Genomic DNA, 15,384 nt, shown 5'->3' with positions numbered 1-15,384 from the left:
TTTGTGCAGGGGATGGGGATCCCCTGGGGATAACAACAGAAAAATCTGTATCTTTGCACCTGGAATAGCTGCTGACAGACAACTGTACATTTAGATTGATTCTTTTTAGATTTTCATTTAGCAAAAGTGACACAGCCTTTAATTATTTATCTTGCACTAATCCTCTGCTAGAACAATATACCTTTCAACTCCTGATTCCTAAGTACATCCAGCCAATACAAATTTGTTTTCTACATTGTAAATAATTCATGGTCTAAATTATTATAACCGTGAAAAATCTTATAATTATTTTCCACTGAATTTCCAAATTCTCTCCCTTATGATGAACAGGTTTCCAGTGAGGCTTCTTCAGCAGTGAATTTGTTGTTTTCAAGTGGCATGTGGAATTCCAGTGCAATCTTTAGAAGAGGAATTGCTTGTTAAGGTGAGTTCCTGAATATCTGTAACTCTATCATTGAAACACTGTCAGATCAGGGAGAAAAAATAGCACATTGCTGTAATTTTTTCCTCTTAGAAAAAGCTAGAAAAGCACTAGCTGAAATAAGAGAGATTGACATGCGGCTGAAAGTGCTTTTCTCCCTGTTGAGGACTAAGAAAAAAAAAACAACTTGATTCATGTCAGGGTCTCAAAGCGTGGGACACAGGGCTCCGTTGAACCCAGGGCAGGGTTTCATGATGTGATGGGGGAAGGCTGTCACACCACAGCCCCTGCAAAAAAATGAAAGCAGGGTACATTGAAATGGGGCCAGCATCAGCTTTCAAGGCCAGGCCTTCATACAACACAAAGCATTAGGAGCACAGCTGCAGTCAGAGGAGTTGGGTCATAGTTGTCCTAATGGAAAGGTATTTTGGAGGGATGTCTTCTTCTAGCAAGTTGAACTAAGAGGCTGGACAACAAAGTGACACCTAAGGATACTGGTAGCTTGCACAGAGAAGCAACCCTAGCATCAGCGTGGCCATGGGTGGGTTACGTTCACTACCTCTGTCCCCCACCGCCTTGGTGTTCCCCTTAGGCAGCATGGCTACCGCCCCAAGCACTTCAGGCACCACCCTGCAGCAGGGAAGGCAGAGCTGGACCCACTGGGAGTTCTGGGATTATCTCTTACAAATGTTTTTGGAGGAACTAGCAAAAGCAGAAAGCTAGCACACTTGAAGCGTTTTCAAACTTCTGAAGCTGTCAGGGAGAAGTGCTGCTCTATACACCCTTTGTTATTAACTATGAGTATTGGGAGTTTGTAAACCTTTGCAAAAAGATTATGCAAGAACAAGCATTAAACCAGCATGGTGTTTACTTTAATTGAGCGATTTTCCATAGCCACTCTGTAAACAGAAATAGACAACTCTGGCTCACAACATTTACTTTTTTTAGGTCTGTTTTGGGAGATGTTTAAATTAATTAATGGACTTGGGGAGAAAATCAAGGTCAAAGACACAGAACCTATAAAGACAAATATAAACACAAAATGGGCCCATGATCTTGGAGAAAAGGATCTATTAAACTAGCAACTTCAAACTTCACAATTTAATGTTGAGGTGCTACAGCAAAACATGAGTACAATAATATCTTTTGAGTAGACAAGAATTGTGAGGGCCAGATAACATTCACAGTCTATCAGCCACACACTTATAGAGTGGGTTTTCCCTCAAATTATCAGCTTAAATACATGGCAATCAATGAGAATATATATTACACAGATGTACATATTGTATATGAAAATGTGCCACAGACAGCTCTTGGGAACTGCAGCCATCTGCCTTCCCTCAACACCAATACATCCTGAGTCTGGTGATCGTAGTGAGAAAGAAGAAAAATGTCATTAAAACAGAATGTGTCATTATGAGAAGAGTGGTTGCTGTTAAAAATAAAATATTGCTCTAAAAATGATTCACTGTGATCAAAGGGTTTTGGTTACCCCTTTCTGGAGCTCCCCAAACAGGATTGTTGGGAATTTCTGCAGCAGGGGGCAGGGGGAAACCAAACCAAAACAAACAAAAAGAAGAAAAAACAGATTTCTGACTGCTGCTTCAAGAAATAGTTGCTCAAACTGCTTCTGCCTGGGCAAGGCTTAAAAGAAGTCCCAAAGGCTCAGAAAGTCCCAGAATTAAAACCTTGATGGATTTAAATCTTCACCTCCTACACGCACTCCAACCCCAATTACTATTAAGTTCTAAGAGAAACCCTACAAAACCTAACTAGCTAAAAAATTCTCAGTGTAAAGGGAGAAGTAAATTATAAATAAAAAAATAAATAACTAAAAATTAATTTTAATTTAAATTAAAATCTTAATCTTACTCTAAAATAACAAAAAGTAGATTATTTTAATAATTCACCATATTTTGGATTCATAATTTTTTAAAATTATTTTTATTTATTAAATCATCAGCCTGTTAAATAGGACCATTTCTTTCTTACTGCCTAACAGAATTAAGTATATTTTGGCCTTTTTTAAATGTCTGCTCTCATTCAGGTGTTTTCTGAATCTAAGTGGCTTTAAAGTAATTACTGTTTTTTTAATTTCTCAAGCCCCAAGTAGTCTGCTTTTCTCAAATTTCAGTCCATGAATTGGACTCCTGTATACATGCAAAGACATTTTCACTGCACCTCATGCTGTAGGTAATCAGCATTGTTGAAAAACAAATACCAAGCCCAAATAGATAGTCAGAAGTCATTTCCTAGAGAAGACAGGCCCTGCTGCTTCGGTCACATCAAAGATACAGTGGCTAGCGTGCTCACAAATTGCTGACAATAAATGGGGAGCTGTTTATCAGCTGGAGCGGTGCGGCAGGTATCATTGAGAAAATACAAAACCAGAGAGTTGCACCCAGTACTTCAGGCTAGCAAACAGGTATTCTTTCAAAAATCATACCCTATTTTCTTGTCTCCAGGAAATTTTGTACAAGACTTTAGGAATTTTTCATCTGGAGAAATGCATTATGTTTAAGAAATCAAAGACAACTCTTTTCCAGCCACTGTACCACTAAGTAGCTGATCTGCTGGTACCTGCTAAAAGACAAAAAGCTTCCTGTGGTGTAAGCTCAACCTGTAATGATTTCTAACCAGGGGTATGAGAACCCACATCCTAGGGCAGTTATGATCTGCACTAACTGCTATTCTGGTAATTTCAAACACTGAATGAATTGCAGTGAACTTAAACAGATTCATGTGACTGATGTCCCACATAATGCTCTAAAGAAGACCTATTGGGAAGTGCTTTTACAGCAGTTATGTTGATGGCACACCTTGCGGGAACAAAGAAGGCATTACAAAACTGGCCTCCTCAAGGAGTCTGCACAATTTGTTTAATGAAAACATAGAGATGTAAGCCATTTTTCAGTACAGAGGGAATACAAGTGTCACAGAACAGAGCACTGCAGTATCTGGTATTTATGCAACAGATTGATCCTAAGCATATACTGCAACCTTATTTAGGTTTTATACTCTCTGTATAACACAAGAGAAAAAGTTTTTTAAGAACAGGATTCACAAAATCCAACAAGCCAAACAGGAAATCAGCTAAATTAACCAGTATCAATACTGAGAAAAAGGTGTTAGCTATTATGTTTTGAATCTTCCTGAAAGCTTCTGGGATTCAACACTTACAACTCAGAGTCTTTACTTACCTCCTCTCCACCCCAATCCTCCCCAAATCTGCTGAGTCCTTTTTCTAATCACCATTTGCTCCCTTTGGTCCTGGGGGAGCCAAATTGTCTTCTGATCTAGATAATTTTCCTACTGTTCTGTAGAGTATTTTGAGCTAAAAATGCTCTACACTTTCTTGTTGAAGCTGTTCTGCGTGGACAAATTAGGTAGGCACAGGAGAGACAAAACAGTAAGATGTCACGAATCAGTAACATACTAATAAGGGTGTTCACTTCTAAGGGGGGAAGACTTAAAATCCAGCCTGTGTTTCAGGCAGTATTTGGCACTAGAGACTTAGGAAAAAATAAATAAAAATAAATAAAAGTAAATAAAAACAAAAAATCAAATCTCTCACCTCCAAGATGACAGACCTAACTGTGGGGTAGACTTATCATTTTCTCTCTCTGGCAAAATGAATATTTAACTATTCCTCAGAGTGCAGAACAGCCCCATTAGGGGAGACTCTTCTTGCGTTAACTATTAGCTGCAGCTTAGTTCTTCATAAAGGATGACATAGGTTCAAGTGAAGGAAAGGATGAAATATAGGCGTCACGCCTGGTTGAATGAATCACTGAAAAAGTAAGTAGGAGAGGCCCACAACATACCTCTTCTAGACTCCCTGACACAGCATTTTATGCTTTACAGTATGCTTAGGATGCTTTAATACTGGAAACATAAGAGTCCATGAAATTTAGAAGAGCGGACCTTTCAGGACCTGTATTCTACATTGTGGCAGTTGTGTCCTACAGCTTCTTTAGCATGGCATTTTTTTTCTGCTAAGGCCAGTATAAAATTCAGAAAATGTTGAAAGGGCTTGTTTACATTCATAATATTATCAACTCTTTAAATTCTATGAAGATTTGCATGAAATCTATTTTGCCCACAGCATGCTTGACACTTCTTCGTGGAAAACTGGATTTGTGCTCCAGTATCTCCACACTCACAGAATCACACAAGCATATGTGTACACGTAGATAAAGACGTACACAAAGAGACATAGACATGCATACAAACACATGCACAGACTCACTGTTGACTATTTTTGGTAGTGTTTTGGTTAAATGTAATTCACAATTACATGCTGCTTGCAGAACAACCTTCCAGGGATTCAGCTGTTCTGCTCAAACCTTCGTCACAGCTGAAGAAGAGGCAAAACCTGTGCAGCTTTTTTTATTGAATTAACTTGATTTTTGTCTTTTGTCCTGCCAGCTATCAAAATTGTCAAATAAACCAGCTTTGATTCATAAATAATGGTTCCATTATATTTACTGTGCCACTGGTCAGAGTACCTGAAATTTTAATTCACTTGTTCAGCTAAATTTCATCCTCAGTTCACAGCCATAAAATTCTGTATTGACAAACTTTCAAACCAACTTTGACTCTGAGGTATCTAGTCAACATTTTTCTTCTGTGTGGATATTAGTTTATTGAATAAGTGGCATCTGTTTTCCTCCACATCACTAGTGGAGTAGGTATTTCCTTTTGACAGCTTTGCACGATTTATGGGTTTGCATGCTCTGAAGAAAAATAGTACTAAGCAAAAAATTCCAATTCATTACCTCTTAGTACTTAATTAAGTTCATACACATTGCAAACTATAGGTGAACTCTGAAATGACTGTGACAGCCACTGAGCAGCAAGTTAGTTTATCTTTGGAGACAGAGAGACTTTTAATTATCTTTACCTCATTTTTCCATCTATGTTATTCATAAATTTTCCTTCTATTTTGTTGCCTCCATCAGATGTACCAAACCATTCTGAAAAACAGATTATATCCTTAGCTATTTCCTTTTATCTGTACATTTAGGCACCAAATGTTTTTACAAATAGTGAAGTCAAGCAATGGTTTTTATCGGCTTACTTCACACAGCTGCAGATGAATTATGTTGTACAGGCTGCCCCTAATAATGGTTTGGTTGTGGAAATGATAACAACTTGATAAAAGAAGAAAGCAGTGGATCTGGCTATCAGTAGATACAGAAATAAAGAGAGCCTGGGCTTTACCTGTCAGGGTTCTGCGTACACACATGCATCTGTAAGAGGATCCGCTGGGTGAAAGTCTTAAAGCATTGCCCACATTTCCAAAGATGCCAGTCACTGAACTCAGAATTTAGTTGGCTTGTTGAAGTTGGGCTTGCAAGAACTCGTTGGTTTTTGACACTGATCTGGTTAAATCCTGACTCGATGGACCCAGACTTATCCAGGAGAGAAAAATTTCTGCTACACGGAGTCTGTGGAAATACTATGGATCGCTGTGGAGTGGCAGGGGATAGTTTGCTACTTTTATTAAATGGCTGTAGGGTGTCTTGTCTGGACATGGCCTCCATTACAGTCGAAGGGACATTCACTGGGAGAAAACAAGAAAAGTAAATGAGATCCTTTTTATGCCTTTTTAAAACTAATACAGTGTTGGGAGACACCAAAAAAATACCAACATCCGTTTTCTTGAAACTAGAAATAAACAACTTTATTTTAACAATGCACAAAAAAATGGGTGTGAATGAGACAGTGATCTGAATGGATGATGCTGATTCTGTGACACTGAAATGAAAACTCATGCAAAGGGGTGTCTGAGAGTGAAAGGACTCAGAGAAGCCTGACTGTGATATACATTTATTGCACAATGGGATTGTCATCTGAAAGAAAACGCTGCTACACCTGTGATACCCTGACTCTGCATGTTGCAGTCAGCATGCCCAATTCCTCTATCACAGCCAAGCATGAATTTTGAGAGCATGAGAGAAAAAATCCTTGCTCAGACACTCGTTGGGATACAACAAGGCAAATATCTACTGCAGCCATAGTTCCCTTACTCTCTTAAAGGGCAGCCACTCAGGATATTATTCTATTACATCTCACAAATAGTCACAGAGCCAATACAATAAAAAGGTGGTGACTTCACCATGAGTGGTATGATTAAGGCTAATAGCAGTCAGATCACCACGAGACAATGCAAAGTATAGGCAGAGATATCTTTGTACATCAATTTCCTGCCTACAAAATAGGAACAAAAATTGTTGCGAGTCCCATGAAGGACTTGATCACCAATCAACTATGGCTTATGAAGCCATATGTCTTAGATATTTCAGCAACAAATGCAATATGCTGTTCTCATAAATAAGTGATTTAGTGCTGAGTTTGGATGTTGCATGATAAGGATGGTAGGAGGTAAAACGTACAGAAGGAAGTTGAACAGCTGCCTGACTGCTTGAGTACCATCTAGATCATGCAATGAAGCAAGGGTCCTATGGAAAAATGGAGTCAGCTAATGAAAGATTGTACCATAATGTAAAAAGAAGCATAATTTAGGTCACTTGGGCCCAGTACCTTCTCATGCTTTCTAATTTTGGCACAGTCAACCTCATGAGATAATATTTTAATAGAGATTTTTAAATTAAATATGTTGTACGCACATGTCTACATCTACATACGTTCACACATTTAGGTACTGTCACAAAGTGTTTATATGCATATATCCACACGTACGTACATAGCACCTGCTAGACAGGTGATTAGAAATGGCAACTCTGTTTAGTTAAGTCATGATGATAGATTTCTAAGAGTAAAAAAAAAAATCTAAGAGAATTAAATTTCATCTGTGAGCTAGAATCATCCAACACTATTTAATATACAATAAAAATGTAATACAAACTAATGTTTCGGTAATACCTTAAATAATGCCAGTTACTTCACAGGGTTATGTTCTAATATCTTCCATCAATCATAATGACTCCAATACTACAATATTACATGCTATTAAACTTACTTAAATTGAGGTCCTCCCTAGGCTATTCTATTCTGGAATATCTGAGGACCTGATTTCTAAGTAGAGTTACATCCATGGGGCTGTCTATCACAAGTTTCCAGACATATAATACATCTTCTATGTCTTTTCAGTACAAGGGGCAATTTCTATACTTCCATTTTGCCCCAACATTCTCACACAAGAAGCAAATCACTTTTTTTAAAAAAAAATGTATTCATAAAAGTCCACGGAAGCAATAAGATCAGGATATTAAAGACCTAAGAAATACAGGTGGAGTTTGCACTGGGTGAAAATACTCCTGTGCAGAAGATAAGCTAGAAGTCTACTCTGAGGGCTTAAGTGGCACTTACGTTATACACTAGCCTGCAGCTGGCTCTGTGCACAGAGATGAATGTCATCTACTCATATCAGTCTCCCTGTGGATAAAACTCTGGTTTCTCTCATAGCAAAACAGCAAGTGACAATATTTAGAGGTTTTAGCCATAATGCTTTGCTTTTCAAATAAAGCTTTGGTGAACTTCAGCTCATGAAAGAAAAAATAATATTTCTATATTGTACGCTGCAGAGCATGAGTTTTATCAGCAAACATTACTGCCAGTAATTAAATTTCTTTTAAACTTTTCTCAAGCCCAATACATTTGAGAACTCAAGATGAAAAAGGATGTTTATTTTTGACTGTTTAATCACTGCTATCTTGCTGTTTTATTGCTGTATGGTTCAGTATTTAAGTTGCTACAAGACATGAGTTCATCCTAAGCGTTGCTGTTTAAGTATCCAAGTACTTGACCAAAAAAATACATTTTACATGTAATTCATTAAGCGTGGGCAGCTGCAGGGTTACTTCAGACCAAAGTCAATCAGGCATCCATTATTGGTTTCTGACACTACGTAGCTACACATAGCTGTCAAAATGGAACAGACGTCTTTAATGCAAGCTCTAATCAAGTTCCACACACCATCAGTGAAACTGAAGGGCATGCTTGGATCACGCATTCCCATTACAGGCAAAGGTATCCAGCACTAGATTGCACTGGGTCTGTGTTATAAGTTACATGCTTAATTTTGTGACGATTCCTAGCAAACTAAAAATAAAAACTTGAGAAGGGGTAGAAGATGGAAATGGGGATGGTCAGGATGGAATGGAGGTTCATTGTCATTTCAGGCTACTTACACTCAGTTTGTATTTAGAGAAGCTGGCTTTTACCTTTTAACCACAAGGATATCATCTCTACAATCAGTCAGACAAAGCTTTTTTTCACATACTCAGTGATAACAGAATGAAGAATCACTAACAGAGGCCTCCTGGACCTGCAATGCTTTACTATTTTGGCAAGACTGTGTCTTGTGACAGGTCTGGTTAACAATGGAGAGGGCCAAGCATCTCGGTTAAGAATAGATTAGGAATGAATCGTTTATAAAGAACAGTGATTCTACACACTGCCAAGTTATGTGGGGCTGCCATGGTGGGAAATCTGCTATTTAATTGCATATACTTCACACTTCCAAACACCTCAATTTTTTTAGGTAACCATACCATGACTTTGCACAGCTTAAGTGTATCAGCTATTTTGACACATCGAGCTTACCTTAAATACATAACCACTTTATTTTAATATGTCTTAAAATACTCTAGGAATATAGCTGATTAAGTATGAAACAGGAATTCTGGCTTATACAGGTAGAAATGCAAGGAAGAACTTACAATTTTCATCTTGTGCAATGCACTGGAGAGGGATTCCAAAGAAAGATGTGTAACTGTCATTGTACCACACCAACAGCTCGGTGCCCCTGGGGATATCTATACAAGCCCGGTAGAATATATTTGACCTATATCAACAGAAAAAAAAATGCCTAATTTAGGAATGAGCATTCTGCTCTTATCATACACAGTATTACAGTAGAAATCCATTATTTTAGAAGTATTTCTGCAGATAACTAAATGAATAACTTACTATTTTACAACCAAATCTATCATTAGGGAAGGACTTTGTTCCCGTAGCACAAAGAGCTTACAGGCACTCAGTACATAGCGTATTTTAAACACTAAGATTTTACAAGCACCAAGATTTTATGAAAAGACAGATATTTTCTTGCAATGTCCCTTTTAAAGTGATTTTAGAAATGCTACATTTTGCTCACACAGTACAAGCATCAGGGTGGTGCACACAGTTCAGTAAGTTCAGCCATTTAAACAGCTTCATATTTGTCAACTAAGCTAAAGTTAACATATTTTAGGCGTAAACAGACAACAGTTCTTTCATTTGAAAAATTCTTTTAGCAAGAGCTTTAAGTAGCCTTTCATCACAGCAATATACCACCAAAAAGACAGATTTGGATTGTTGAGTGAAACAGACTTTGGCTTAGGGAGATAAAAAAATGGGGTTAATCTGAACATACAACCATAAAATCTTCCCGTGTATGGAACATGAGGGTAACGTCGATGATCCTTCAGTAACTATAAATTAGCATTATCGTAAACGAGATATCACATCTCTCTGTGGGAAAAGACTGTGGATATTCCTAGACCACTGAACTGGGAGTTGAGGGGGGAAAAAAGGAAAAATTCTGGAGTCTCTAGCATAAAACCAAGATGCTTATCCTGATCTTGCACTGATGTAACTAGCTTCAGAGTGATACTGCTACAGTTAACAGGTTTACATGGGGGCAAAAACTGTGTAAGATTAGAATCAGGCACAAGATAAAACAAAAATGTTATCAGTTTGTAGTGGTTTCTCCCTTAGGCTTCACATGGAAGAGTAAAACACACTCCTGTGAGATGGATAGAAATTCAATATATACAAGAAGAATACTCCACTCTTGCTGAAGGATTACATACCAAAATGATACAGTCAAAGCACCAAGAAATGACCATTTTTTATAACAGCTTATGTAAGGCAGAAAAACATCTATAGACCAAAAAAAACTATGTTAGGCCTCAACCCATTTTCTGAGTGAAGAATTGCTACAAACGTTAGCCTGAAGTTCAAGATAAAAGTGTTTAGGGTTGGTAGGCCTTAAATTTAGACTTTCTATAAAGAATTGGCTGTAGCGATGCAATTTGTTCCTTGTATAACACTGCAAACATAAGGAGAATCTTCTACCACATTTTTCATGGCAGTGAGATATGTACTTGTCAACATATTTTGTCACTGCAAAGTGGCTCTTGGCAACAGAATCATAAAGATCAATAAAAAAGTGCAGATTCTCAATATTTTACTAGCAGCTGCAAAAATTTCATTTATCTTGTTATTTTCCTCTCTTACTGCCACCCTGTCTCAGGAGGGCACTACTAGCTAAGCAGAACGGTTTTCCCACCCTTCTATGAATACCTGACAAAATCTCTCCCCTTTGTGTCTACCCCTCTCCTTCTCTCCTCCTCCTCCTCTTCTCTTCTTCCTCTCCTTCTTCCCAGAGCTGCACATTTCGTTAATTCTTTCCACTGTTACATAAAAATGAAAATCGGAGCCATGCTATAAATTACCAACATCTCCTAACTTGAGAAAAATTGAGTCTACTTTGTACTTCACCCTTGTAACATTTCATCTCTCAGTTTGGCTTCCCTTAACATAAACACAGCAGCCCAGCAAATGAATGTGCTAAAACCAAATGACACACTTTGCTGCTGAAAGAGTAGAACTGTTTTTGAGCAATGGGTGGTCTGTGAGGCTTGGAGTAGGCAGGGAAAAAAAAAAGTGTAAGCGTACACCGTCCCTTACAAGCGTGCAGAGCTTCCAAAACTCGCAGAAATCTCTGCATGCTGAAGTACATCAAAGGGATTTTTCCCTTTTCGGATAATATTTCCTTTGCTGACATGTATTTAGTATTGTGGTTGGATGACTCATAAAGATAGCTTCATGGCGTCCCAACGCAGTTGAAGCAGAACACATGCCAACAAACATTATTGTCAGCCTCAAAATAAAAACAAAACGTTCAGCTAAGGGTCAATCAATCAAGAGCACTTTGAAGAAAATTCCATTTAGATATTACAAATCATAACAGAATGAATTTAAACCAGCTGACTTTCTGTGAGGAGGACGTCCATGTACAATAAAAATTAGGCCGGTTTTTCAGTGTCCAACTTTTCTATTTTCTTACACTTGGATGCAGTCACTGGTGATGGATGCCAGTTTTTTAAATTGTGTTTTTGTAGTTCATTTTATAAAGATCTGAAGTAATCGAAAACAGATCAACGGAGCGAACTCTAAGTAAAAACTCCATCATGAAAGGAGAGTTGTAAAATCCACTTAATATTGACAGATGTGTAATGACTTTCTCATGCTCACTTTTCATTTAGGTTTGTCATCTATATATATGTACGCATTTAATTATTTTCTTATTTTTATATGTATGTATATGTGTGCACACACACCACCACACTGAGAAATAGTTCACAAGATACCTACAAAAATACTCTTTCATCACAGCAATCATTCATTATCCAGTGTGCTTATTTAAAATCCCATGGGATTTTAGCTATAGATATCAGATATTTAAGGGTATAATAAAAGATTTGTGATGTATAAATAGGATTGTTATTTTTTAACTGCGGCATTATTTAGTCAACTGGCCAGAGAATAAAAAAGCTGAAAATGCAATTGAACAATTTTACCATTGTTAAATTGGAACCCTATGGGATAATCAAACTTTATATATATTTAATTTTAGCTTGCTTTTGTGTGTTTTATTTTTAATTTTAAAGGTACTTTAAATAAGTTTAAGATTCTTTCTAAAGAAAAGAAACTCCACTCTCTAAAGCAACTAGCAAAAACCAGGATTGCTCACTGCGACTGGCAAGCCTGGGGCATTCTTTGATGTGCTTCCTACCACATTTAATAAGGCTAAGCAGTTGCTTCTGATTCTGAGACAAAAGGTTTGTTTATAGCTGAGATCATGTATTTATGTAATGCGTTGACTGGGTTTTCTGGATCTGTTTGTGAGTACGCAGTAAAATGCACCATAATTTCTTTACATTTTTCTTCACATTTTGACCTTCTCTAGCCAGCGACATAAGAGGCACAAGCACTAGCAATCTTGGCTAGCAGGTGCACTCAACATGTAAGCTTTAGATGTATGCGTGTCTCATGACTATTAGAAAGCCTTTGGCTTCAAAACTCCTCTCCTGCCATTCTTCCCCTTCCTCCAGCACGTGCATCTTTATTAAGGGCAGAAGTTTGCTTCTGTTGGCTTGCTTCTGATCAGACTGTTTGAAAACATGCAGAAGGCTCTGTGCAGCGTGGTGGTCATGAATGACATAGGGCTGTACTTGTTCCCCAGAGCTCCAGGTCGAACATGCTTACTACAATGGCCTCAGCTCAGCGCAGCCAAAGCTAAACCCGTCCTTACTACAGTCTGCAGCTTTTGTATTGCCCTGAATGAGCACATTCACAAAAGTCCTGCTACTCTCTCTGCAATCAAAGGCAATAGTACCGGTGACAGTTACAGTCTGACTTTTCACTGAAAACATTTTCATTTTGTTGCATTGAGTAAATCAAAACGTATTTTACCTGTACTGAACCACTGTTAAGTTCTGTTCCCCGCAGTGCCTTGCACATCGGATGTACCTCATCCAGCTTGACTTACTGGGTTCTCCACCATCAATAAAGTGCTGCAGTGTCCCATCTTGGTCATATATCTGAGGGAGATGTCACAAGGTCAAGTAGTTAGAACAAATCATCAGCAAACATTTTCACTGCTTTGCTGGTGTCTCTCTGTGCCTTTTCCAGGAATTTATTGCCATGAGATTTGTCATTGCGTACTGATGCACTTAGAAATCTACATGGAACAGCAGAAAAGTATTTTGGGGGATGCAAGTTTATCATGTTGCTTTTATCAAGCCAATCTTTTCCTATTAAACATATTTGTAGTGTCTCAAATGTGTAACCATGTTTCCCAAAGAATATTTAACCTATTTTGACAGGCTGGCCTTAAATAATGAACTGCCAGATAAACAAGAAAATCTGGATCTAAAGCCTGCATTGAAATGGCTGGAACATCTGAGCAAGGGGCAGTAGCAATCCCTATACAAGCATCCCTTCCTTCACATCTCAGTTGCAGCAAGAGTATGTACTTCAGCAACCTCACATAATACATTAGGGAGTTGTAGGATTCATAATACCAAAACAAATGAGACTAGAAAGAAAAAGAGAGTTGAAGATGCCTTTAGAAGCTCCCTTGAGACATATAATTTTTTGAAGTAGTAAATGAGAAATCAGTCCTGAGGGAATCATGGTTTTCCTAAACATGACATCCCTGCTAAGGACATGAGAACCAGTTACGGTAATTTTTAAAAAAAGACAGTATTATGCCTCTATTCAGCACTGGATGCTCCCTCTGAAGTCGAAGAATAAAATTGCTCCAGAGGCTCTGAAATGAAAAGATACATGTTTCATGCACACCTGCCCTTCTGACTGTTATCTAGGAAGTGCTAATCCTAGTAAAAGCACATCGTCTCACAAGATTTTTACCTGTTGCACAATTACTTTGTTAAACTTCAGAAATGCATCTGAACAATTAGGTGCTTATCTGACGCCATCCTGAGCGTCAGATATTTTCCACTCTACAGATGCCATCTGCTTTAACATTCCTACTCCAAAAATGTTATCCCTTTTGAAATTTTATGAGCCTAAATTGATGTCTTCTTGAAAGTACTAATTCTGCTAATTAAAGAGGAAGCACATTTATTACATTGAATTGAACATTTCTAGAGCAAGCAAATTACAATCTTGCATTTCTATTTCAATATCAAGAGAATAATCTCAGAGATTATGTGACTATATTCAATTTTTCTGATTTATTAAAAGAGTGTTTCCTACAATGCACATAAAAACATACACAGTAATCAGAATCTAGTTCTTTACTCCACCACATCAGAGTCTCAAATTCAGGAGCCAGCCTTGTTTTTGCTTTTGACCAAGAGGGACTGGGAGTAATCAGGAGCAATATATCCATTGCTGGAGCATGAGAGACGGGGAAATCAGGTGTCTACAGAGATCCTTATCATTTGTTCCCACGTGCCTGTGACAAGGACTGGGTCGAACCTGACCAGATGCTCCTGGGTTGGAGAAGCAAGATGCTACTCCAACATGCACTGGGTGGTGGAATAAAGTCAGCGAAATCAGAAGGAGATCTCACAGGCAAACAGGTACTCCAATTCCAGGAATTGTGTTTATTTTTCATACATGGTAGCTTGTTGATTACTAAGGGGTATTCTTATGTAAACATGTTGATGTATGTTGAATATATGAGCAAAATATGCTAAACAATAAAAATCTGTAATGGAAATAAAAAAGTTTTACAGGAAATCAGCCTACGAAAAGGAAGAGAGGGAAAAATTAATGACTAACAGTGCTTGGCTGGTACCATTTTGGCAATATCTATCCAAACAGTCTCAGCACAGTGTTTATTATCTATTCATTTACATGGTGCTTACTAACATAACAATATATGGCTTAACACGAGGCAAAAACAATTCACATAAAAAGCTGATAGCTTCCTAATTCCCAGATATGAAACAGGAAAAACAGAGACAACTGCCATAATTGGTAGAGATAGACACATCTGGACACACAGCGATCTGCTCAGAACTTTACGTATATGGACAGTCATGAGCTGAAATAAGAAATTAAAACCTGTCGTGAAAATACAGGACTGGAGCTTTCTCAGGCCTTGGCCTGGAGTAGGAAGGACTGTTCTACAAGCAAGACTAAATATTTTCAAATGCTTTATTCTTGCAAGTGCTGATGCATCAGTGACACTATGCTCTCCTTTCCTAGGGGGATATTACTGACATTGCAAATAAAGCTGCATAGTCAGAATCCATCCCACAGCATTCTTAGCCTTGGTCTTACAGAAATCAAAACCCAGCTCTAAGGAAGCAGAAACCCTAACCTTGGAAGGCAAATAGCAACACTGCATTGTATCTGTTTATTTGTCAAATCACATAATACAGGTTAAAATCTGAAAAAACTTTACTGATATG

At 37.9% G+C, this 15,384-nt stretch overlaps 1 protein-coding gene across 1 annotated transcript in view; it reads right to left on the bottom strand.

Annotated features, from left to right (window-relative positions):
* PRDM6 (PR/SET domain 6) overlaps positions 1-15,384 on the bottom strand; it is an 80,321-nt gene that overhangs the window by 11,131 nt on the left and 53,806 nt on the right. The window contains exons 3-5 of the mRNA XM_068423842.1: positions 12,911-13,038; positions 9,109-9,233; positions 5,645-5,987 (exon numbers count right to left, since the gene is read on the bottom strand). Of these exons, the coding sequence (XP_068279943.1) occupies positions 5,645-5,987; positions 9,109-9,233; positions 12,911-13,038 (596 nt within the window). The remainder of the gene's footprint in view (positions 1-5,644; positions 5,988-9,108; positions 9,234-12,910; positions 13,039-15,384) is intronic.

The sequence above is a fragment of the Nyctibius grandis genome, chromosome Z, assembly GCF_013368605.1.
Source record: "Nyctibius grandis isolate bNycGra1 chromosome Z, bNycGra1.pri, whole genome shotgun sequence".
NCBI lineage: Eukaryota > Metazoa > Chordata > Aves > Nyctibiiformes > Nyctibiidae > Nyctibius > Nyctibius grandis.
The sequence above is the reverse complement of the archived record's forward strand: the minus strand, read 5'-3'. Positions and strand labels throughout refer to the sequence as shown.